This window comes from Rhinolophus sinicus, chromosome X (assembly GCF_036562045.2).
Source record: "Rhinolophus sinicus isolate RSC01 chromosome X, ASM3656204v1, whole genome shotgun sequence".
Taxonomy (NCBI): Eukaryota; Metazoa; Chordata; class Mammalia; order Chiroptera; family Rhinolophidae; genus Rhinolophus; species Rhinolophus sinicus.
This window is the reverse complement of record NC_133768.1, coordinates 16,680,959-16,707,192: the sequence shown is the minus strand read 5'-3', so window position 1 is coordinate 16,707,192 and position 26,234 is coordinate 16,680,959. Positions and strand designations below refer to the sequence as shown.

The window sequence follows — 26,234 nt, the reverse complement described above, 5'->3', positions numbered from 1 at the left end:
TTCTGTCACAGGAAGTGCAGATGTGTGGAAGGGATCGTTGATAGCAGGTCACAGTTCTGACAAGGGGCAGGAGGTTCAGGGCAAATTTCAGGGTCCCAACAGGTATGCTAGAGTGTGTAGCTGGATCTTCAGCAGAAGCCCAGCCATACTAACCGGGACATGCAAGGACTGCTGGGAGACCTGGGGCCCCGTGTCTAGTAGGGCACTTCTGACCAGATGCTGAGAGCCATGTTGGGTTGGTCTGCGTAAAAATCTCGGGCTGCAACAGTGGCTGGATGAAGTGGTCTAGCCTTCTCTGAAGAGTTGAGTCCATCTGGACTCCCCAGTCAGGGGCCACCCACAGTCACCCACTTGATCCCTAGGGATGTTAGCCCACAGCCTTACCCAGATGTGTCTTCAACCCCAGCTGTGTGAAAGGAAGAAAGAAAACCAGAGAGAAGGATGTAATTGTCCCAGTCAAGTTACACTTAATAACCCTTTACTCCTTCCACTGATGTTGCTATTCTCTATATCTGTTCAACTTAACATTTCTTATGCCAAAGACCATGAGAGGGGTTGGAAATACAACCCCTCAAGGGGTTGTATCAAGAAACAGTCCTTGCCCTCAAGGAGTTGCTACTCAAAAGGGGGAGGGCAACTCATAAGCAGATCACTTTCAACATAATGATCACATCCTATCACATCTGCTCATAACCATCCATTCAGGTTGGATTGCAGAGTCTGCTTCTAGGGGACCCAACTTAAGACACACATCTACCACAACTAAAGAAGTACACACTGAAATGTTATTTAGCATACTTAATGTTGCACAGAAATTAAAATATTGATACTTTCCATAAACATTACTCAAAGGACAAGAATGTTTTCTTATGGCAGAATAGTATTGCATTGTGTATAACATACCATATCTCCTTTATCCAATCATCTATTGAAGGACACTTTGGTTGTTTCCATGTCTTGGCCACCGTAAATAATGCTGCAGTGAACATCGGAGCACATATATCTTTATGGATAATTGTTTTCAGATTTTTTTTGGGTAGATACCCAGGAGAGGGATTGCTGGGTCATATGGTAATTCTATTCTTAATTTTTTGAGGAACCTCCACACTGCCTTCCATAGCGGCTGTACCAATCTGCATTCCTACCAACATGGATGGATCTTGAGATTATTATGCTAAGTGAAGTAAGTCAGACAGAAAAAGTCAAGAATCATATGATTTCACTGATATGTGGTATATAAAACTGAAAACAACACAGAACAAGACAAACAAATGCAGAAACAAAAACTCATAGGCACAGACAATAGTTTAGTGGTTAACAGAGGGTAAGCGGGGGAGAGGGGTGGGAGATGAGGGTAAAGGGGATCAAATATATGATGACAGAAAGATAACTGACTCTGGGTGGTGAACGCACAATGTGATATATAGGTGATGTATTACAGAATTATACACCTGAAACCTATGTAACTTTCCTAATAATTGTCACCCCAATAAACTTTAATTTTTTAAAAAAGGAGAAGAATGTTCTTGGATGGATTGACAGTTACATTTTCTAAACAAGACCTTGTTTGTAAACATATCTAACATGAAAATTTTTTCAGTTAACACAATTCATCATATCCTCAACAGCAAAACATGTTAAGGTGGCATGTTGGGCCAGCAATGAACACATACTTCTTAAAAAATTGGATTATTGATATCTAGAGTTTAGTTCTCCCCAAGCATCTTTATTCTCATGTAAGTGTGACATTTTGGATTCAACCCAAATGCATGGTGATGGACAGATCTGATGGGATGTGACCTGATTTGGGGGTTAAAACTACGCTGTTTAAATAACCGTATTTAAACTTTATCACTCTGAATTTGGTTTAAATAATCTGTGTGTTGCACTATTTTATTTTTATCATACACGAAGTCACATAATGCAGTGGGGAGGGAGCCCTGGATTCTGGTCCAGACTCCGTAACTCAATATCCAAGTCACCCAGACAAACCGTACTCTCTCTGGGGCTCATTCACCACATTTGTTTAAAAAGAAAAACAAGAAATTGCAGCGAAAAGGGAGAGGGTTTGGCTAAATGATCTCAAATATTCCTTCTAGCAAAATTCTATTAGGTTGAATAAAGGCCATTTAATTTCACCATAAGATCTGTGCAGTGAACCAGACTGGTGTTTTTGAACTAAGAATTTTAGTACTTAACAAAGAAAAACCAACCAGCACCCCCTCTGAACCTATCTGTAGCGCTAACATTAGGAATTCAAGTTGGAGTAGTTTTAGCCTCTGGAGTTTAAGCAAGCCCTTAACCTGGGCCCCTCCCTGTATTTTATAATTTGACTAATTTAAGTCATAAAGCAAATCTTATGTCATCTTTGACAAGAAAGCAAAATCATTTTACTAATATTTTCATGCCTTTCCAGAATTATTTCTAAAGAATGAGCTTGTAAATACCGATGGTATATCAGGCAGAAAAAGATAGAACTTTATCTTTCCTTGGGCTTTTTCCCTATGAAATATAACCCCAACTGTCAGAAATGCACGTTATTCCAGATGCCCTCAAACGGTTCACTTAGAACAGATTGCCAAAAGGGTTGCATTAGAAAATAGCAAAATCAATTTCAGATAAAAGCAAAACAGAGAAGCCTTCAAATTAGCAAGAAAGAAGTTATATTAATCATTTAGTTATTTAATAGCAGGATGGAGAAGATGGGGAAATGTTTTACTAACGTCTCAAGATTGGGTGGTTTTAGTCATTTCTGTGCTGGGTGCATCTTGTAAAAATAACTTCATGAGGAGCGGCCGTATGAAACTCCAGCCCCTACCGAGCTTTGGAACCTTACTGCCCATTATCTCGTCACTGCATTGAACAAGTAGCAGGCAGTAATTAGATCAGAGCCTGGATAGTCAGAGAGAGCAACTGGAACGAATTATTTTCTTACAGAAAGTGGTCATTCAAAGGCAGAAAACCCAAGTCACCTACAATTTCCTTGTCCACTTTGCCAAGGGATAGGCCGGGGAGGGTCCACGAACAGGAACGGAGAACTCGGCTAGGGTCGGAGAGCCGGGAAGGCGGGGGTGGGGTGGGGTGGGGGTGGGGGTAGGGGAGTCAAACTCCCGAAAGCGGAATGTGAGCCAGCCCGGGAGACGCGGGCCGCTGTGGGAAGGGTGCAGACTAGGCCCAGCATCTTGCAAAGGTAAGTCCAGGTGAGGGGCGTGTTACCAAGCTCCGCTGGCAGGGAGCGCGGATTCGCCCGGGCACGGTTCCCACCAGTGGCTCCTCTACGCACAGCAGCCTCCTGGGTGTCAGCGCGCAAAGTAGCCTCTTAATCCCCGCTCCCGCTCGATTAATTAAGGCCTCCAAAGCAGAAAGCTGGGAGCCAGATGCTTCATTCCAGGGGCACCGGGGGCAGGGGGGAGTCCACACTCCTCCAGCCCAGCTGGGCGCCCCTTCCCAGACACCACCAGACACTGGGCGACTCGCGTCTCTCCAGTGAGCGCTCCCCTCGCTGGGTTCCCGGGACCCCCTGGTGACCGGCGACTCGCCGGGTCACCGGAGTCAGGCCACAGGCCCAGGCTGCTTCCTCCCGCGCCACGGCCCATGGTTAGCGGCCAGCAGCCGGGGTGCGGGCGGGGCGCTCCGGGGAGGCCGAGGCCGCGCGCTATTCCTGTCGCTGTGAGCTACAGGCCTGTTATGTGTGGCACCCAATCACGCCTCCGACCGGCCGAGCTGACTAGCGCACCCCCGCCCTAATCCCCCAGGCTCTGATTTGATCCTCCGCGCGGAACACTCTCACCTCCCCCTCCCCCCGCCCCATAGCCAGTTGTCCCCGGCCCTTGCGGGTGCCCGCAGAACCCGTCCTCCTCGTCCACCCCCGGGAGGTCAGAGCCTTCGCCTCACACTCCCGGGACGCCCCGAGCCGGGCTACATCTGCGCATCTGGGCCGTCGGAGATCCAGCACCCTCGGGAGTCGGTCCACTCGCAGCTCGGCCCTTCCAGGTGATGGTGAGCGGCCACTGCGGCCCCTGCGCAGGTGTGGGTTCCTCAAACTGGGCCGGGGAGGGAGATTTGGGCAACGCGCTGACAGCCTCGGCAGCCGCCAAAACCAAACCCTGCACCCCGCCCCCCTGCCCCGACAGACTCCAAACTCCGCGCCATCCACCACTAGGGGCTTTGGAAACCGTTCCACACCCGAAATGGCTCCTAAGGGGGCAACGGGAGATCTGCGGACGTGGGCAAAGAAGCCCCCCGCTTTAAACTGAGCAGGCAAAAACGAGCACCTGCTAGGGCCTTTGCGGCTCACGTCTGAGTGTCCTGGGGGTGCCGGGCCCCGAGATGCCTCCGGCCGCGCACGGCTGGCCCCAGCCCCCGCCTGGCCGCTTCCCGCCCTGAGCATCATGAGTTACTTCCTGTCTTACTGCAAAGCTCATGGCAGCGCGCTGCTTACCGGCTACCAGGCCCTGCGAGCCGAGGGCTTCCTGTGCGACGTGACACTGGAGGCCGAGGGCAGCGAGTTCCCGGCGCACCGGTCGCTCCTCGCGTGTTCCAGCGACTACTTCAGGGCCCTATTCAAGAGCCACACCCGGGAATCCCGGGAGTCCGTGATCCACCTGCATGTGCCGTCGGCGGCCGGCCTGCAGCGCCTGCTCGACTTCATCTACACCGCCTGGCTGCCGCTGTCCATGGACACCGTAGAGGACACGCTGGAGGCCGCTAGCTATCTGCAGGTCACAGAGGCCCTGGGGCTGTGCGGCCGCTACCTGGAGCGCCAGCTGGCCCCAGAAAACGGCTGTTTCGTCGCCAACGTGGCGGCGCGCTTTGGCTTGGCGCACACGCTGGACGCGTCGGAGCGCTGCATTGTGCGTCACCTGCGGGAGCTGCTGGCGAGGGGCGCTGGCCCTATGGGGCTGCTGGAGCTCAACCCCGCGTCGCTGAAGGCGGTGCTGGGTGCCCCCGACGTGGCGCGGGTGCCCGAGTACCGGCTGCTAGGCCTGGCGTTGGCCTGGTTGCGGCGGGAGCCCAAGGCCAAGCGCCTGGCCCACTGCGCCGCGCTGCTTGAGCGCATCCGCTTCGGCCTGGTGCCGGCCAACGTGCTACGGCGCATGTACTCGGGCTCCGGCCTCGCACTTCCCGCCCGGGTCAAGGGCCTCATCATCCAGGCCCTCAACTACCACACGGCGCCGTCCCGCCAGCCTCTCGTGCAGGGCGAGCAGACCAGTGTCAGGAGTCCCCAAACCCGCATCTTGTTGGTCGGGGGGCGCAGGGCGAGGGAGGCGGTGACTGAGGAGGTTGCGGCCCCACGGGGTGCAGCCAGGGGCAGGGGCGCCGCAGCTCAGCCCGAGGAGGAGGAAGAGGAGCAGTTGGAAGAGGAGGAGGAAGAGGAAGAGGAGTGGGAGCTCACCCAGGACGTGGTGGCTTTCGACGTGTACAACCACCGCTGGTGCAGACTCACGCGGCTGCCCGCACCGCTACTGGGACACAGCGTGTGCGCCGCGGGCAACTTCTTGTTCGTTCTAGGCGGGGAGAGCCCTTTGGGCAGTGCCTTCTCTCCCTTGGCTGACGGCCCGCGGGAAGTCACGGCCCAAGTGCACCGTTACGACCCTCGCTTCCACACTTGGACGGCGGTTCCCGCTATGCGAGAAGCGCGGTCGCACTTCTGGTGCGGCGCCCTGGGCGAGGGGCTTCTGGCTGTCGGGGGCCTGGGCGCGGGCGGCGAGGCACTGGCCTCGGTGGAGATGTACGACCTGCGCCGGGACCGCTGGACGGCGGCCGGGGCGCTCCCGCGAGCGCTTCACGGTCACGCGGGGGCTGTCGGGGACCGTGGCGTCGTGTATATCTCCGGGGGCAAGGCGGGGAGAGGCGAGGGCGGCGCGAGCAGCCTCAGGGACGTATATGCCCTGGGTCCTGGGGAGCGGGTGTGGAGCAAGAGGGCGCCTATGGGCACGGCCCGCTTCGGGCATCACATGGCTGCGCTGCGTGGCGCGGTGTTCGCCTTTCTGGGGCGCTACGAACCCTTCTCTGAAATCGAGCGCTACGACCCCGGCACCGACCAGTGGACTCGACTGCGGCCGCTGCCGTACGACCGCTTCTGCTATGGGCTGGCCGTGGTGGAGGAGACAGCGCTGCTGCTGGGCGGTGTCAAGTGGCGGGGTTCGCGCCAGGTGCCAACCCGCAACGTGGTGGGCTATGATCTCGACCTGGACCGCTGGGAGGACATAGACTGTGCGCTGCCTTGGGCCTGGAGTGGCCTGCAGTGCGCAGTGCTGCAGCTGGCCGAAGGTGGGGACGAGGAGAGGGAGGGAGAGACCAGAGAAGCTCCAGATTTAGTGCTGGGCCTCAGGGGTTAGGGCAGTCTCTGGCGACAGAGGAGAAAATAGTGCTTGGGCAAGTTTACATAGAAATACGTGGGCTTTTCCTAAGAATGGGATTCTGGGAACAGAGTGGCTTCTGAAGGTTAAGGAGGCAAACAAGGGCTTGGCCAAAGAGGGCCATTTCCCTTTAAGGTGAGAATGGGAGACAGGATGGGTCAAATAGGATATATGAATCAACTTCAGTGAGCTAGGGATTTCTAGAAATTCTCATGCTGGGCTAGAGATGGGCTTTCAAAAGGAAAATATGACCCTATTTTCCCTCTTACAATTGAAGTGTTTCCCTAGGTGCTAAACAGTGATTACTTTTGTGCCAAACAAACAAATGGCCAAAAATGTACCATAATACGATATATACAAGACCCAGAAAATCATTAGCTATAAAGGCTGTCATAAATAGCCCTAGAACATGGCATTATCTGAATAAACAGTGAAGGGAAAGTGCCTTGGTTAAACACCACGAAATCATTGTAAGGAGAACTATGATTTTATCATCTAGAACCATGGTTCTGTTCTGACGGTTTACTATAAATATGGAACGCAGAGGGAAAAGAAAATGTTACCAGAGCACCTTTTTTTCCCTTTTTTTGAGAAAATGACCTAAGTTAAGTTTTTCTGTCCCTCATCCTTCATTACCCTTTGTCTACTTTTGCCTTAAGCTTTAGGCAGCTCATTGGTTTTAAGTTTTATTTTAGCAACCCTTAGCCGTAATAATGAGGCTCTTCTGGTTAAGTGGAACACCTAACAAAAATAAAACCCTATTTCTTTTATCCTCTTTAAATGTTCATTCTGTAGACATGCTGTAGGTTATACTGAAAAAAAAACAACAACAAAAAACGACTTTATTTTTGGTGGCTCCTCCACCCACCCTCCCAAATTTCCCCAAAGAATCACAGAGAAAGGAAAGAGAGAAGTAGGTGAAAATTTCAAGTTCACATCACGTAAATGTGAAACCAGCTTGATTTTACAGGGTCTCAGAGACGATGCTTGTATACACTGTACAGGTGATTTTTCATTGTACCACCAATGGAGTGGCAAAGTTAGAACTCATAACTGTGGAGGGATGGAAAGGTGGCTGTGTGATTGTGTCACAAAGAAATATGGTGAGGACTTTATGAATAAAGTAGGTACTTTTGAGGATGCATTAAGAGCCAAATTTATTTGACTTCAGTTTACAGTGCTGCCTCTTTCCTAGATTTGAAACTAATGCAATAAAATGTACAGATATATAGTGTTAAAAGGTCTCGTTCATGCTAGGCTAGCCACAAGTCTTTTAAAATTCATTAGTTTAATTTTTACCATTTAAAACAACACAGCCGACTTTACAAAAGGAAAAGCTGCTTAGTAGCAACACAGCTAATCTTTCCATCAACTGCTTGCTGTTTACAGGGCACAACCTGGCCACTGTATCCATGACACATCCATCAGGTACAGATATTTTTAAGTGAATGTACACATTTGGTCTAGTAAACATCAACAAGTCTAAACACCTGTAACAAGCACACTTCATTTTAGGACAAGAGGTTTTTTTTTTTTTTTTTTTTTTCCCCCGGTTTTTTTTTACATATACAAAATCCCACAAATTTAATGTGCGTCAATATCCATGCAGTAAATAAATGTTTTTACAAATAGGTTTTTTTAAATGATAAAAATATTACACTGGACTCAAAATTCCATACAAACATTAATACATGATTTCTCATCCATTTTGACTAAATATAGGATTACTGAAAATGTGCTGTAGAAAGGCCACTCTCCTGTACAGTTGTGCAAAGTCTGCAAAACGATAGTGATTCAATGGTGGTTTCAAAAGCAAAGAAAAAGATCCCCGCTGTGGAGTTTTTACTTTCTCCTCTACAGCAAAAATATTCACTGGCATATATCTGAACTCTTAGAGATGAAAGTACATTCACTGAGCTGTACAGGCAACAGTATAAAGCTGATTAGAAGTAGATTTTAGGATATAGAATAGTAAAGGAGGGTCCCTTCCTCCTCCTAAAGAAACAGCAAATTGTGACTTGTACGTTATGCAGCCAGACACTAAAAAGCAGCACAGTCATTATCATGCTGTGATCACTTTCAAAAACGAGATGCTTATAAATGGAAATATATGAAGAGGACTTTTTCATAGACTTCATCCACTCTATAGAACAATTCATGAAGCTAGAAAAAACCTCTATAAATCGTTTCTCTCATATAATTCAGTGTGACAGATCTGTAAATGACCATCATCCTCTTGCTCCTCAGGAGAGAGGTACATTTTTAGTTCTCAACATTGTTTTCTATATAATAACATACATCAGCCTGTAACAAAACATATTTTACTTCCCTGCATGAAGTAAAATTACGTAAGTTTAATTAATGGACTAGGGGGGAAATTGGAAACTAACTGGAAAGTTGATTCATTTCAGTTTATACCTTGTAGTATTTTAAAAGTTGGAGTTTAAAAACATGAGTTTGGGCTGAAATTTTATATATATATATATATATATATATATATATATATATATATATATATATATATATATATATATATATATCTGTATCTGTTAGCTGCCTTTCTGGGTGAGTTACGTGTGTTTTAAAAAATCCATTCTCAAATTCCTCTGTACACAATCAGCATTTCATCACTACAAAAATAAAGGAAGATTTAAACCAAGAAAATAAAGCAGCTCTATCTTCAATTTTGGTTTTAGTTACAAAAACATCTTACAAAGCTTTGCCCTGATACACCAGTAAGTGTCCCCATAGATTTGGAATATTATTTCCATTAACCAGCTTTCACGAGTTAATAGACTATTAAGACGAATATCAGATACCTGAACTTTTCTTATGTTGATGCTCTTCTAGTTTGCTTAACTCTTGTATGCGCATCTACATTTCACAAAAATAAAACTACAGCATTAAACTTTGTGCAATGTTTAAGAAAATTCTTAGGACATCTTAATAAATATAAAAAAGGTTTAAATTCTTTCCCACCCACAAGGATGTCTGCACCTGAAAAAATGTGATTTACTTTTGAAGTCTTATTTATATAAAATTAACTTAAAGGGAGAAAAGATGACCTTAGAAAACTGCCATTTTGTGTTTTGTTCTACTTGAAGACCACCTGTCTTCAGAAGTGTTTGCAAAAGTTAATTTTAAGTCATTGAAGACAGTTGATTTTGCACACGGTTAACATAAGCTGAGCACTAACTGCATATAAAATATACAAATGCTCATTAAAGACAATGGTATAATGACCATATATAGTTTGTTTCATATAGTTTGGTGACACTGAAGTATAGCTTGTCAAGTGTCCCACACATTGATATAAAAACTACCTTATATACTTGTTCAAAGTACCAGGAGGTACCAGATGGCCTGAAGGCAGAAAACACTTACACGTGCGTTTCAATGTATGAATGAGTGTGTGTTAGAGAGGAAGTGATTACATCTACTTCAGAAGAAATACTTAATGGGTCATTTGAGGTGGTATTTTGACAGATATCCAAGAAAAGATCGAGGTACATCTGCTTCCATTGTTGGAATTCTTTAGATGTCAAATCTGGATTGTCTAGGACTTTATCAATAATGGCTACTTCCCCTTCTCTGGCCTGAAAAGCAAAAGGATTCAACAGTTAAGATGCAGACAAACTTTCGTTCAAGTTTAAAATAAAAAGTTAATAGGCAAAAAATTAAGACACCCATAATAAATGGCTATGATATACTCAAATTCAGGTGTTTAGACTCATATCCTAGTGTATCACCCACTCTGTGTGGTTTATTTTTTCTCGTTTCCCGTCTCTGCCTATGGAAACCTCTTTCATTCTTTAAGATCCAGTGCAAACACCTCTGATTTCCTGAAGCCTTCCTTCAACAATTGGATAAAATGTTCTCTACCTCATTCATGCCCCATAACACTTTATCACTGCCATTGAGTGGATTTACCACATTCTATGTCTTGAGTTACTTTTGCACTGTCCTATCTTTCCTGCTAGATGGTCAGCTCCTCATGCTTGCATGAGAGACAGCGTGGCCCTCCTGTCACCACAAATACATAACATTTGCTGTGCAACAGTTCTGGCTTCCTGTAGCACCAAGGGGGCTGCAATGCAAAATGGCCCTCCCTTTACGCTGGAGGTTGTCCTTCCCTAATGGGAGATACCCATTTACTATTAATTTCCCACACTAAAAAGTATAGGGCTCTATAGTTCATTTTACCAATGGGGGCATTTCTTTACAGTGAGTTTTTGTCATCTTTGTTTGCCCCAGAGAGTTGGGCACAGCATCACCTACCCGGTGACTCATCAGTATTCATTGAACTGAACATATTCTTTGCTACTGGAAGAAAACACTTTTGGGGAATCTACAGATCATAAAAGACAGGGGCGAGGGCCTAAGAGAGAGAAAGAGAGAGAGAGAGAGAGAGAGAGAGAGAGAGAGAGAGAGAGAGAGAGAGAGAGAGAGAGAGACAGGAGCAGGTCTTTAAAATACTTGAGCCTGACCTGCTTCAAAATGCTGTCACAACTAGGCAGTTTGGACCTGGGGGGTGAAGGGTGGGGGTCTGTAAGGTGGGAGGGTAAGGATGTCTTTGGAACAGGACTGGCCACTAGGATTATTCTTAAGAATATTATAGTTCTTAAAAATTCTGGTCTTACTGAAAGGCCATTAGGTTGTCCCACAGACTTGAATAGTATTTTCATGAATACTGATGGAAAACTAATTGACTCTGAAAACTTGGCTGCATGCTACAGGAAATTTTTTCAAATAATGCATTTTCTATGTCGTTTCTCTCTTTGGTACTCATCTATGTTTCAAAATCACAAAACGTCAGCAACATACTATGAATCTGAAATATTTCCCAAAGGAGTCCTTTGACTTTTTGTTTCTTGAAATCACTGTGTCATATCCTACTCTGTACGATAGTTTCTTTTTGGTTTTGATTTTTGAAGGGTGCAGGGCCTGCTTAGGGAGAGTTTGTGTGGCAGCCCCCCCCACACACACACAGTGAGGGGGCTCACTTTTCTGCCTCTTTCAACTTCCTGCTTCTCTGCTCTCCTCTCCCCATCACCTTCTCCCTAATCTGGTAGTAACATTATAAGAAGACCGAGACAATGTAAGCTTTTATGGAAATGTATAACAAGAAAGTAACATGAGAATTGGGAACTGATAGTGTAAACAGAACAATTATGAAATTTCTACATGGAACAGGAATCACTGTGGCTTCACTCCAAATGTGCCGCAGGAAATAGACATGAAATATCGCAAACCCTTTTAGCAACCACTATTGCATTCTACATGCATGCTGTGTTCTTTTAATAACTATATTAATTACACTACATGGCACCTTTATCTTAGGAAAACCAAAGGCTGAGGAATAACACCAGCCTTGTATTTTTTGGGAAAAAAATTAATTACATCCTGTTTTCTACTAGAACTAAGTCATATAATATTTAGTCAGGGCTTTGAGATGTTAATGAAAAGATAAGATTATTTCCTCTGTACCAATACACTTATTTTGCTATAGGAACAGCTCAGTTTTAGTTTCTTCCTGTTTACCTGTCTCCCTCATGCCCCCACCCCATTTTGTATTTCTTCATCTAGTGTATCTGGTAATTGCCTTTTAGCTCAGGAATGAATCTATTGAAAGAACTTTCTCCTTCTATTTCCTTTCTTACCTTTAAAGTGCTTTTGAGAATTCTCAGCCTGTGTAGTTTCTCATTCATCACAGGATCATTGCATCTCTTTATAAATGATAGTTTGTATTCCATCTTGGTTGAAATACGATGTTCTCCCAGCGGTGACAGACTGGCTTGCTCCAATGCCCTGTACAAATCTTGCAATGAGTCTCCTAACTTTTCTTCCCTACTTTCACCTGCAATGTCCAAAAAGAGAGAAAAATGAATCCAGGGTAATAAACAGTTATCTGACACTCCAAAAATCTACTAAAAAAATCAAAGCCTTCTGAAAACAGGATAATGAATGATTGGGAAAACACTCTACTACATTAAAAAAAACAAAACAAAAAAAAAAACCAAAAACAAACCCACAGCTGCTAGTTATACTGGGTAAATTAGTTACAGGCAGCCAGTTGTTTCAGAATGATCAAATAATAGGATGCTTTGATTAACAATATATTCTTTTAATAGCAAATCACTATAAATATATTGAGTCCATTAAGTTCAAAGAATTAGAGTACAAAAGGTACACAACACAGAAACAATCCTGCACAGAATTTAATATTTTAAAACATTAATGAATATCCCTTATCATATTGATAAGCATAGACGTGCTGATTAATAGAGTTCTCCTGGTTTAGCAATGAACTGATTCTTAACCTTTTTCCAGGCTTCGTAAGGTGGAAGGGCATTCATTGGAGCCTATTTGATTATAAAAAATCTTCCAATAATGTGCCATCAAGGATTATTACTAGGTTTCATGTGACTGCCATAGTTATGCCCGCCACATTGTAAATATAGTAAATGATCATCAATTATCAATAATAATGCTTTAATTAAATGAAATATGGGAATATATTTATATGCGAATGTAAGGGAAAATCTTGCACATACTAAGAGAAGCTACTTAGCATTTGTAAGACCTGGGAAGAAAACACTCCAATTAAATTTAAATGTTTTTGAGAAAAAAATCTTACAGGCTGGTTCAGGAAAGAATCAGATCTATTTAAACAAATCAAGCCCTATCTTGCTCTTTAATTGTCTGAGTGTTGATGTCATATCTTTCTCAACAATGATAAACAAAGATGAACTTGGATTTTGCTTGGAGTGGTAGATAGGATTAGGGCTATATCCACATTTTCTATAATAGAGAGCCAAAGAGTCCTATTTGAGGAGTACTAATTGTTTTGGCCCAAGGAGTAAATATGGAATGTTGTCCATGTGAATATTTTAGGCTTTCTGAAATAGTTAAAAAAAAAAAAGACTAATTGGTAATAATAATAGTTAACATTAACATGTGCCAAGCAGTAGGGTAAATGCTTAACATTCATAATCTCATTTGATCTTTATAAGAATACTAAGAGTAGATCAATTTGATTTTCATTTTATAGTTGTGGAGCTAGAATTCCAACCGGGCAGTATAGCTTCAGAATCCATGATTTTAACAAGAATTCAATACTGCTAATTTTGTCAGTAATCATTTGAACTGTGTATTTAACAGCAGGTGTTAATGAATTTGTGAGATGCCCTTAAAATACAGCATTCTTAAAAATTTTTTAGAGTATACCTACAACTGCCCCCAAAGCCCACAAACACAGTACCTTAACTTAAAGGGATCACCTTTAAGATGAAAAAGTAGCTTCATTTAAGTTTCACATTCAATTTTTGGCTCTGCTGCTGAGGTTAGCAGCTATTGGTAGGTATGATTATTGAGGTCTCCCATTACAAAGTTCCTTGTTATCACCAGCACATGCTATTGCTAATTCCTTTATAATGAATTTTAACTTCCTAATCATATATCTACATTACAACTATAATCTAAAAATACAAAAATCCCTTTAAAAACCAGCTTTTAAATTCTCTGTTGGCTCACTCTTGAATGTTTGCAGCACCTAGAGGATTCTGAGGGATGGGTGGATGGAGGACTGTAAACAGAAGGAACTGCTTTGTGGGTTAAGAGCCAGATTGAAATGAGGTAGGGAATTTTAATCAAGAGTGGTTTGGAACCAGGAAGGCACAAAATCACAAGGTCATTCAGAGTAACTAAATGGAGTTGTAAAAACAAGGATATATTTGAACAGCATAATTCCATTTCATAAAATCATAGGCCAGGAAAGGACCCCGAGGAATTACTTAGTAGTTATCATTCTTTTTGCCTCAAGGCAAAACTGCATCTAAAGCTAGATGTAATTTCATAGAGCAGAGAGTGGGGGAGAAATGGGAGGCCTAACAGATGTGAATTATAGTAGTTTAGGTATCAGGTGGCCTAATGTATTATTAGTTTTTCAGTTCTTGAAAGAAGGTGAAGAGAAAAAGAGATTCGGATTATAGTTTTAGGATTTAGGAGGCAGACGTATTTTTACATAGTAAATTTTTATTTTACGAATAACCTTCCATATTACCTAAAACTGTAGGGAATATATATTTTGTTTAAAAAGCATTCTTACCTATTTTTCTTTCTCCCTAGTTCTTAAAGTTTGTGGAATACTGGGCCAGATGAGTGATTTTTAAAAAATAAAATTTTAATGTAGTTTTACTCTAAGAAGGACAAGTAAAAATTTAATACAAAAAGTGACAAACATAGCTATTAAATAAATAAAAACTGAAAGATTTTTTTTTCTCTTCTTGCCATTAAGTGGGAATAAAAGCATTCAACCAAAGGACGACATAATTCTACAAAGAATCTGGTTTGACAGCTGTAAGAATAATTGAGTATAGATTTATCTTTGGGTAGTACATTTGAACAAGGAATCACAATGAGACGGAACACAGAAACACTTCCTAGTAATGGAATAGTGTGGCTCTTATTAGAGATAAGTAAGACCCCCACCCCCCACACCTACACGTCATACACATATGCAACATCACAAGACACAGTAGTGGGATGAAGAAGGATGAGGGATTGAGATGCCAGGCTACCACAAAATGCCACCAATTACTAAACATTTTAAGACTAGACAAAGAGTCCTTTTATTTTCAAAGGAGGGGTGAGGGGCAGAGTCACATTATAAATCTGATTCACTGTGCTCAACAGTCAAAACAACACAGAACTCAACATTCAAGACAAAAACAGACCTTTATTTTCTTTTATAATTTTCAATTGGTTTCCTTGATATTTTTTTTCCTCAGATGAATACCAATTAAGTCCACTGGGGCTACTGTTGCAACTGAAAATATGAAAGCACCTTTATTTTCTTCTCTTTTTGCCCTCTTCGTCTTCGTCTCCTTCTCACTTCTCTTCTGGTTTCTCTCTTTTTTAAACCCTTGCTTTTCTTCTTCTAGAAGAGGCTTGCTTTAGAAGAGGAGGCAAGCACTTGGTGAGGTCTGCTTCCTGATTGACTTTCTTTCAACGTGCCAGTTTAGTCACTGGAGCACTGGCAGAATACCAGCTCTTTTGCAATTTGAATCAATGTTTTCTGAAAGTTGGCAAAGTGTAGACCACATGCAAACCACAGGGCATATACAGGAACCTTCAGAGATTCCTAATGAGGAAGTGTATTGCTGCTACAATGACATTTTAATTTGTTATCTAATTTATTCAGGAATTCTGGGCCTATGCAGGAATGAATTCCCTCCCAAATTATATTTGCAACATGTAAATTAGTCCTGTGTCAGATGACAAACTTTTCTATTCCAATTTTATTAAAGCAAAGAGCACATATAAAGTTCTTTCCTATATAAAATTCCATTGACTAATAGATTTGAGGATCACAAAGAAGTTATTGATGAATTAACTTGTATCTGTGCCAAGGGAGGGTCATCTTTGGCTGTGTCATACTTGGCAGGGGTGAAAGAAGATCCCGTTTATTGTCTCACTGACACTCGAGCTACCCTAATATCGTGACTGTAGGAATGTGGTGAGCATCACAGCAGCTCATGGTTAGGTGCTTTCAGCTTGCATATGACCTCCAGGTAGTGATAAAGAAAAGCTCAAAGAAAAGATTAGCTAATGCAAAATAATAGTTTGTTGGAACTTTTTGGCAAGTGGATTATCAACAGATAATAATGCATTTTTCAAATACTAAAAGGTCTTTGGTGGACGCATTTCCTTACATTCATGGTCAGTGGTTTCCAAACTGTTTTTGACTGTGCATTCTTATCAGTTAAAACACTTCTTTTGCTGATAACTTATATATATGTATTACTCTCCATGAATAGATTAACATGTTATAAAACAGATACAGAAAAGAAATTTGAAAGGATGAGCTATAAAACCCAAGGAGAAAGTCCAATGTTTTTTCTTCCTGTGCCTCAGTGGCCCTGTGTGTACCCTCCTTCGGAGACCTAGACTGTGACTTTCCCTGAGCAGAAAACCCTCGCTCTCCTTTGCATTTCCCTTTCTTCCACCTGGCACGGTGCCTCATGCACCCACCATTTAAACTGAGAGATGTTTTTCTCTATACACACACAGTACTCCAATGAAGGCTCCCTATCAGGTGACTGTGCAATTTCATGACAGTCTATTGTGCAATTTCACTCGTGTTCCTTTGGTGAAAATTAAGGCGAGCACAATACAAACTTGGCGACTTAAAATTTCGTTCTGGTGTCCGCCCCATTTCCCCACGATTGTGATGACATGTTGAAGGAGAGTAAAACATTTCTGAAAAGAACACAAAATGAGTACACCAACTGGGCTCTGGAAGAACCAAGCCAACAACGGATAATCAGTTCTGGTACATGTTTTGGAAGGGAACTGTGCTCTTTTAAAATTGGACAATGATGTCTTTCTGGAAACAGTTGTTCCTTGCACAACACAGCTGGGTAATGAGCACAGAAAGCTGGTAAAGGCTAAGTCACAAGTGGGAGAGGAGGCTGGACATAGTAGCATTAGTCACCAGCTAAATGCGAGAGGCATTCCTTCCTGTACAGCCACAGAGTGCACGAGTCTTCCAGGCGAATGGTGTCACGTATGTGGAACACCTACTATTCTTGTCATGAAGGGCAATTAAACATTTGCATTGAGACAATGGGTATATTTTCTGTGACTACTAATTTACTAGTGCACCCACGAACAGCTTCTTTAGATGTAAGGTGACAAAGCTTCTTTATATGTAAGGTGACAATTAAACTTTTAATGGGCTTAATGTAGATGTTAAGGTTTAATGTAGATGGGTTTAATGTTTGGAGGTTTTATGCTAAAGATGATTATGTATTCGGGAGTTTACACTGTAATTTGAATTGTTTTATAATTAATTATTAGCTCTCTAAATTCATGCTTTGATGTAAGTCAACTAGCTATGCCTAACATTATAAAACTGGGGGGAGGGCAGTTTGTTATATCAGAAAAAAAAGCATAAGATTTTAAAAGCTGGCTTTTACTAGTTGCTCTGTAATCAGCTACTACCCTTTTCATCATTAAAGCTGATTTATTTTCTCTTAGGCAAAATAACAATTTCTCTTACGAAAAAAATTGATTTTAGTGAGGAAAAAACCCTTCTTTTAAAAGGACAGCTTGAGTGAATCCACGGGTATTGCTGAGTGTATTTTTAAAGAACATGTGAAGCCCATCCCTGTAAGAATGACCTTGCGCTTCATCAAAATTAAGTACAGCCCATACTAGTGTCTGTCAGTCAATCTCTTCTGCACAACAGTAAAGCTTATTTCCATAAAGATGTGTCCAAAGAGACACAGCTGAAGTTTATTCTATACTTCATTCTCTAAGCATGTCATTTCTGCCAAATTATGTGGTTTAATGCCACAAATATATGACAATGGTTGAATTTCCAGGGTACTACAGTAGTTTTTATGATGAATAGTTCAGATGGTAAAATCATGGTGTCCTTGGCATTGATTTATTGACCCAAGGGGAAGGTTCTTTGAAGGAGAACTACAAATATAAATGACAGATTCTAGATTTACCCACAGAATTTAGAAAATTTAACTAATAGAGAAATGGAGGTCAAGGTACCTGGCTCTTATTAAACAAGAATTCACAAAGGGGACAGTTTAAAAATCAAAGCTAAGAGATGATTATGTTTAAAAATTAATGTTGAGTCACCATATTCCTTAATGAGAAAACACTAAAATTCTTTATATCATAAAATTTTACTAAAACTTCAACAGAGAGCATGACCCCAAAATAATCCCACTAATATTAAATACCAACAAAATGCTTTTTGATGGATTTCTACATACCAGAACCATTATTTTTATATATACTTAAAAAAACACATTAAAATGGTTAGAGCACAGAGGCAATTGTAAGGCAGATCAATGTGATTTTATTCACAACACAAATTCCATTTGTGAGAAAGAAGCATAGATTACTTCTCTTTAGAAAGATATTTACTATCAAGCATACTTAGCAAATTATTTAGCTATCTAAAAAGATCTGATACCAATTGGTCATATTTTTATTTTTAAGTAATTTATATTTTTACAGGTATTCACAGTATGCAATACTACACACTACGGCGACAGGAAGAAAAAAAACATTTCAAATACAATGTTAAATTATCTGTTCATTGCACAATATGAAATATTCATTAATTAGCATTGAAATTATTACAGAGTATCTTATCCAACTAAAGAAAGGAAATTTCACATCCACTACAGAAGAAAAATAAGCAATATTGAGCCACAAGGGACCCAGTTACATAGTATTAAATAATATCTGAAGCTAGTTTGAAAGACATCCAGACAAAATACTTTTTCAAAAGTGAAAACCACAGCCTATAGATTAGGAAAATTTTACAGAAAAGAATAGCTCATGCCTGTCCTACGAGGCAACACCATTTGTATACAAGTGCCAAGAAATGAGAAAGTTAGGATTTTAGCTGAGGAATCTAATAAAGCCTGGCATGAGGAATTTTCTTCATTAGTGTCACCGAAAGCAGTCTGTGTTGCACCTGAATACACTTTGTAATAGAATAAACATAGTAAGTTTCAGAGCAGGTCGTGTATACCTTGCCTTAATAGATTACACTTAATTTAGTACAATACAGCACGTCAAGTTTTAAAAATGCAAAATACACTTAATACACAGAATTTGCTCCCTCTGCTTTGCCTTAAAGAGGCCCCAAAGAGTCCATTAAACAGCCAGGGTTTTCTACTTATCGGAGCTGATCCCTCTCCTTTCCTGGTGTCAGGAGAACACAACTGAGATGTCACCACACAGAGCCCTTCCCCAATCAATACCCTCCCCCTTCTGTTCTCCCACAGAAACGGCAGTGTTCTGTCACTGTTCCATCTTGATTGGCTTTGATCTTATGCTAGTCCCAGTGTAGAAAGCTCGCATTCTTCTTAAAAGTGGCCTGCCCCTCTTAATATCCCTTTAGGGAGGCCCCCAATCCAAAACACTTGATGATCTAAGCTTTTTTAAAGTCTGTTTTCTGTTATAAACAGCAAGGACGAGGCCATTTTAGTTGCTTGCAAGAGGATGATGTTGAGTCTGTGCCGTGCCGACTCTCTCCGATCTAAATTCTCTAAACATTAGCTTATCAATCTGTGAGTCCAATGGGTTGAGTGCCAACAGAAGTGGATCCGATTTGGCATGGAGAGGTTCTACCAACTCTCGCAGTGTATTAGCCTAATATGATAAAGCAGTGATACAATATGATGAAAGACCTGCGAGTGCCATTATTTCCAAAGCATATTAGTATTTGTATTAGAAATACCATCATGCAATACCCATGAAGAGGAAAGAGAAAAATATGGCTAGAATTGCATATGGTTTCAATACCATAATGTCTTTCTGTTGGCATGCAAGTCTATTTGGTCATAAATGGCATACTTTTTGTTTTAAGCGTGGTTATCTGGAAACGCCAATCTTATGTATACAAAATAATACACAGTGCAGATACATCTTTTCCCACCTCTAGACTTGTATATGCACATCTATAATTTTAATCAGAAAAGTCTGTTAAAAGTATTCTCCATACACATGTAAAATGATCAGTCTTTTGAGAAAATTAAACTGTATTTCTATACGAGATCTTTCCTCAAATTTACTTGATGAAGAAGTATGAGGAAAAGTTTTCTGGTCTACCTTCTTAATCTAACTACCCTGATATATATGCTACCATGTGCTCATTGGTGAGATAGAAGAGCCCAGCTAGTGTAGTTCCAATGAGGACGCTGACCAATACCAAGTGAAGAGAAATGAAAAGTTCTAACAGGGTCAATGTGATGAAAGGGTGACTTTACACCTGAGCATAAGCCACATGCCAAGGAATTAAGAAACTAGAAGAGACTAAAGTTTCTGAATAACCTGAGAAACTAAGAACAACTGGGATAAAATAAACTGTAGTCTCTTTTAGTTCATTTTAGTTTGGATTTTGAGGAATCCAAATCTTGTCACCAGGCACAAACCAGCAACATTTTTTCTTTCTAGCCTAGGGCAGATTTTTAACTGCAACATCCCGTAGTAGCTTTTGAGTTATATCAAGGAGGAACAAAGTTGGAAAGGAAACAGAGAAAACATGTTCATTACTACGTCCCTTAGAAAATGGGAAGGGTGTGAGTAGCCCACAGCACTGTATCTGGAAAACAGGACGCAATGTCGTTCAGAAATCAGAACTAATTTTTATTTTTTATATCATACTGTTCTTTTGTAGAAAAGGAGCTGGAAACTACGTAATCTTCACATGTAAGTCAAATGAAACAAAAGACAATACCTCATTTTTTAGAAAATTATAATACTGGAATGCTAGCTCTGGCTTCTATCACTTTGTTTCATAAAGTCAGGGAATTCCAAACAGCAAAATCAGAGGCAATCTAACCATGGGCACAAGGTCAGTTCTAAGTGTAGACCGTTCCTCATTTATCTATGCAAGTCAAACATTTTGTAAACTATTGTTTTGAACACACCCCTCCCCTCCTCTCAGAAAAAAAAGTTACATAAATAGTTTAATTTCTAGTGCACTTAACCCATACTAAATGTGAACTAGAGCCCTGGTAATCAAGTCACGTTTACATTTAGGGTGTTGTTTCTATAGGATTGCTGAATTCTACTCCTAGAGACTAGAAAGAGCTCCTCTAGTCTCTTGGAGTAGAGCCTTGCCAGAGTACGGGATGGTGGGTGAGGGTCTCTATTTCGAAATGACTACAGCTAGTTCCCAAATTGTATATATTAGCATGAGAGAAGATAACTCCCCAGGGCAAGGGGTCTCTTCAATGAGCAGTAGTCAGGACCACTGGCAACCAAATCTCGGTGGGGTAAAGAAAGGTCTGCTTGTTAAACACACGTTTCTGGGCCCTACCCCTAATCTACTGAATCAGAATTTCTGGGTATGGAACTCAGGAACCTGCATTTTAAGCAAGCAACCTGGTGGCTCTTGTGGCCACCGCAGTGTAAGATCTCTTGCTACAGGCCAATCACATTGGGTTGGGCCACACCGTGGATACGGCTGGTTGGAGTGATGCCAATTTGTGTACTACATGCACAAGTAGTTTGTCAGTCAGAAAGAAGCCTTGTAGTTGAGCACATTACAGAATTTTATGTTTAATCCCATCATCAGTTTAACATTGTATTACATAGCTCAAATCATTTCATGGTTTTTGCCAAGGAGTCTGATCGAAATATTGTGGTCTGAGAATACAGCAAAATGAAAGAGGCCTTGGTGAACTGCTTGAATAAATTCTTTAAAGCTACACTTTTATGTTGTGTTAAATAGTTCCTCTTTATTTGTGAGGGAAGCAGAACAACTATAAAGATACTTCCAGACTCAAGTGCATTGAATCAGCTGTATGCCTTGGTGTGTGCCTTCTGAATGTCAAGTATGAGCAGCACCGGCAGGCCAGGAAGGGCTGATATGAGGGACTACCGTGTTTCCCCCAAAACAAGACCTTGCCAGACAGTCACCTGTAATGCGCCTTTTGGAGCAAAAATTAATATAAGACCCAGTCTTATTTTAATATAATACAAGACTGGGTCTTTATAATATGATATGATATGATATATGATATGATATAATATAATATAATGCCAGGTGTTATTTTACTATAAGACTGGGTCTCATATAATATAATAGAAGACCCGGTCTGATATTCATTTTTGCTCCAAAAGACGCATTAGAGCTGATTGTCTGGCTAAGTCTTATTTTCACGGAAACAGGTAGTATATGGCTAATCTAATACACTTGAACTCTAAAACACAAAAACAAACACCCTTCATAATGACACTGCTCCATGAAAGCCCATCTTTGTCTTCTGTGAATCTCATATCTATGTGTCTTTAATTTTTTGCAAGTCCCTTTTGGGTCCTCAACACTCTCTCCTATTCCTTTCCTTTGTGTTTTTATTGGGATCTCTTGCTCTGACAACTTCATCTATCCCCACTGGAATAGTCAAAATATTCAAAACAGTTAAAATGATTTATTATAGTGACAGACTAATTTTATTCCAGTTTTTTAGAGGACAAGTGGAAATCGCATGTTCCTTAAAAAAAACAAAGCAAAGAAAAAACAACAAAAAGCAAACAAATTATATGGCTCTAGTTTGTTTTCTTTTGGCCAATATCCTAACTATAAAAATATTCCCTACTTTCTGCTATTAAAATAAACTGCACTATTTACCAAGCTTTTAACCAATTATATTTTGAAACAACAGCGACATCTCTATGCTACCCCAAGAAAATCAGTGATGCTTCTGTTTGGCATATGACCTAACAAATATTTGTTGAGCTTTAACTCATCACTGAAACCTCCAATTGTGAGGCCAACAGCCCAGCTGGATAGAAAGAAACAGATCCTTTTTCCCTGTTACTAACCCCTCAAGATCTGAAGGGTGAACCCAAATGTAATGCCATGTTGGCATAAGGATGACTTAATTCAGTATAGATCCTCTTCCCCTCGAAGCTCTTCACAGACTGAATCTATGCAGGGTATGTTGAGGAGGATGTTTCTTTCCTTTTTTGTTCTATGAATTTAAAAATCTCTTACTAAGGACCACTCAAATTATAAGCAGAAATAGAAATTCTAGAAACGTAAGTTTTAGAATTGTAATCAGGCTTCTAATAATGTACCAAAATGAAATGCCTGAGGATTAGATTAGAGGGTAAGGATGGAGGCACAAACATTTGAAAGAGAATAATTAAGTTTGAATACAAAATAGGTGAGAAAAAAAAACACCTTTTCCTTAATGAATGAAAGAGAAGAAAATATGTGAAAATGGAAATAAGGGCTTAAGCCAGAATAGCATTTTCAAGGATTCTTACTTCTGTCTGAATTCTAAGAGGAAATTCGGTTCTATTTACTCACTTCTATTATCAGTGAGATTGGGGGCAAATTTAAGGGCAAAGCCACTGACTACTGCTCTTAAGCTGTTTGCAGATAACAACGGTCAGTAACAGCAGACCTCCAAGCCTATCAAAAGTAACACTTGTGGAGCTCTTGGGAGAATAGAACTGTTTTGAGTGCTTTTCTAAAAAAAGTATTTGTTTAACATCATTATCTGAAGCCTCCCCTACTCCTAAATGTATGTGTTTATATTTAATTTTTTTTTTTTTTTTTTAAAAAACAGGAATATCTAACACCATGAATGATGATCAGTGATTACTTTTGGTCAGTGTAAGTACTGGTTCAGAATGTCAGGACCAAGAGAGAGACTTGTTAATTGTGGCTTGAATAGTAGCTGTCCGAATTTTGAGGGCCTATTTTCTGGTAAAGGTTGAGTTCAAATAAACAGGATATCAGATTAAAAAAATTTGTTTGTTTACTTATTATTTTTTTTTAAATTCCAAATAATTTTACTGGGTATCAAAGGAAAAGATGCTCCCAGAATATTAGAGGATTTGAGAAGATTCTAATCATACAAAGTTTAAACAAGTTTTGTTTGCTTATTTTTAAATTTAATGCCATAGGGGGAAAGAATGAAAAGTCTTTATTTTTATTTTTTGAATGAGGAGCAAAATTTTCATGAGAAAGTATTCTTTTTCAAAATGAAGTTATAAATAGTAAAAAGTAATATAGTTTGTGCCTATACTTATAGCACTTATGAAGATCTTTAATTAGCAATTCCAGGTAAAATAAAATATTTGATGAACCTAACCACAGGCAAAACAGATAAGGAAATACTGTTTCCATAATTAGTATGCTCCTCTAAATTGCTAAATCACAATTCCATCCTCTGCGTATAATTCACAGGAGAGAGTATTTCCTTATGAAAGTAGTATCTCATCTTAATATACCTACTGCTATGCTATGACCTCAGAGTGCCTTTAGGTCTTAGTTAGTTATTATGAGTATATCACACACTTTGGCTTTTGCTATCTGCATTAAAAAGCACTATCTGAAATAAAGGCACACCTAAAATCTGCCTTAAATGAAGCTTATATATTAGCAATGATTGAAAAGGTCTTTTATATTTAATAGTCATATTAGTACTTGATAGGTTAATCCAATTTACCACCAATTTATTTTCAATGAAGTGTCTATAGATATTTCAGAAAAATATACTAGGGAATTTTCCACATTATATTGTCATCTCAAATAGAAAAGGGGAGGAATTCATTTTTATAGACATGCATTGTTCAATAAGGATTTAATGGGCACCTGTGGATATATGTACTATATAAAATGGTAGGGATCAGTCTACAAAGATGATAGTCTGACGTCAAAGTGTTCATGGTACAGTTGTACAGCTCCTTCCCCACTTCTGTCTTAAAATTTTAGTTAAGAATTATCAATAAAATAAAGCTCTACTTTACTAAGTACATATATACACATAAATATATGTATACAGATTCAACTATATGACTATAATGTTATATACAATTACCCTAATGTATATTATATATAATTATACTATATGTAATTACATTTAAAGAGGATAATTAAAAAATGAATGTATATATGTATGTATATATAAAATATAAAACAGCTGAGTTCTGATGCTTACAATAGACTTTAAATATGAAGAGAATCATAATATGCCACCCCAAAATATGCCACTTTGGTATAAGGGTTATTTTGAGCTGAAGGTAATTAAGAAGGAGCAAACGTAGAAAGATCTGTGGCTGTCCCCCTCTCTGCCTACAAGCAGGACAGAAATTTCCCTTTGTGAAGGTGTTCCTCCTCTTCTCTTCCATACCAGAACAACCCTTATCACTGGAGACAGAAAGCTGGCATGGAGATGGGTCCGCATAAACAAACCTTACTTACTAAAATAACCCCTCTCTTATGTTAGTTTCCCCCATATATTATTTTCCACAAGTTAACACCCTAGAAGCCCAAACCCCTTTTCCTTCATCTTGTCACTTCTATATAATTTATCACCCTTTGTTAAAATGGTATTTAAGCCTCCAGATCTAACCACTTCTTTGGGTCTTCACTTCTTTTCAATGAAAGCCTCTGTGCACGTAAAAACTAAAATATTAACATAGAATAAAATTAATATGCCTTTTCTCCTGTAAACTTTTTGTTTATTTAATTTGCTAGCCCCAGACAAAGAACCTAATTGAGTAAAGTTTTTTTCCTCTCCTATAAAACATTTAAATTAACTCTTAAACCATTCCATCCTAATTAATCCATATTTTTAAATGTTTCAGTTATTTTGAGATTATTAATAAAAATTATATTAAATTCAAATGAGATAACCTTAGTAAAAATATAACCCTCCCTGGTAAATTTTTCTTTCAGCAACGTGGGTGCATAGCAGTTTATTGGCAGAATAGGTTGCTGTAGCAACCTGGTTTATGATTAATAATTACTTATTTTAAAACAATTTCTTTAAAATTCTAATTTCCAGATGAAATAGCTAAAGAAGTGACATGGCTGAAGTCTGCGACATGAACACACTACAGGAAAAAATTTTTTTTACCCGCCAATATTTTAGAGATGAACATTGCATATTTTTAACTTATGAGAAATTTTCATCTCTACCACTACCTTACATGGTTATAGTAAAAGGATGTAATTAAATAGATCATATTCAGTCTGGATGATAATCAGTTTGAAGTAACTCAGTGATGAGAACCTGACACAACACTTCATCTGTAACCATGTCTGGTCAGCCAAAATGAAAAGGCAAATTGGGACCAATTACATCTTAATTGTTTTCTTGCCTATTTCTTTCAACGGGTTCTTTGGTCCTTTCAACCCTACTAGGACATTCTCTTTCCTACCTGATAAGCACTCTAGAAAGCAGTTCCAGTCTTACCTGAACCTTGAACCACTAATGTGATTACATGATAAAAATGTTTTCAGAACACTGATTTTACTTCAATGACCCAAGCTATTTAACTTGCCCATCACACTTGACTTGAATTCTCCAA

General features: G+C 40.3%; 2 protein-coding genes across 8 annotated transcripts in view; one reads left to right on the top strand and one right to left on the bottom strand.

Moving 5' to 3' along the window:
* The first annotated feature begins 3,754 nt into the window (after positions 1 to 3,754).
* Positions 3,755 to 7,923, top strand: KLHL34 (kelch like family member 34). Its single transcript, XM_019755411.2, has one exon. It carries the CDS (start codon positions 4,392 to 4,394, stop codon positions 6,339 to 6,341), a length of 1,950 nt encoding a protein of 649 aa, XP_019610970.2. The 5' UTR covers positions 3,755 to 4,391; the 3' UTR covers positions 6,342 to 7,923.
* Positions 7,916 to 26,234, bottom strand: part of CNKSR2 (connector enhancer of kinase suppressor of Ras 2) — a 284,901-nt gene continuing 266,582 nt past the window's right edge. For 4 of the 7 annotated variants that reach the window (XM_019755412.2, XM_019755413.2, XM_019755415.2 and 1 more), the window contains 2 exons: positions 12,023 to 12,219; positions 7,916 to 9,958 (listed from right to left, as the gene is read on the bottom strand). In XM_019755412.2, the coding sequence (XP_019610971.1) occupies positions 9,743 to 9,958; positions 12,023 to 12,219 (413 nt within the window). In that variant the 3' untranslated portion in view covers positions 7,916 to 9,742. Of the gene's footprint in view, positions 9,959 to 12,022; positions 12,220 to 18,223; positions 19,551 to 26,234 lie in introns of those variants that run through there. The other 3 variants (XM_074324052.1, XM_074324053.1, XM_074324054.1) reach the window with 1 other exon arrangement.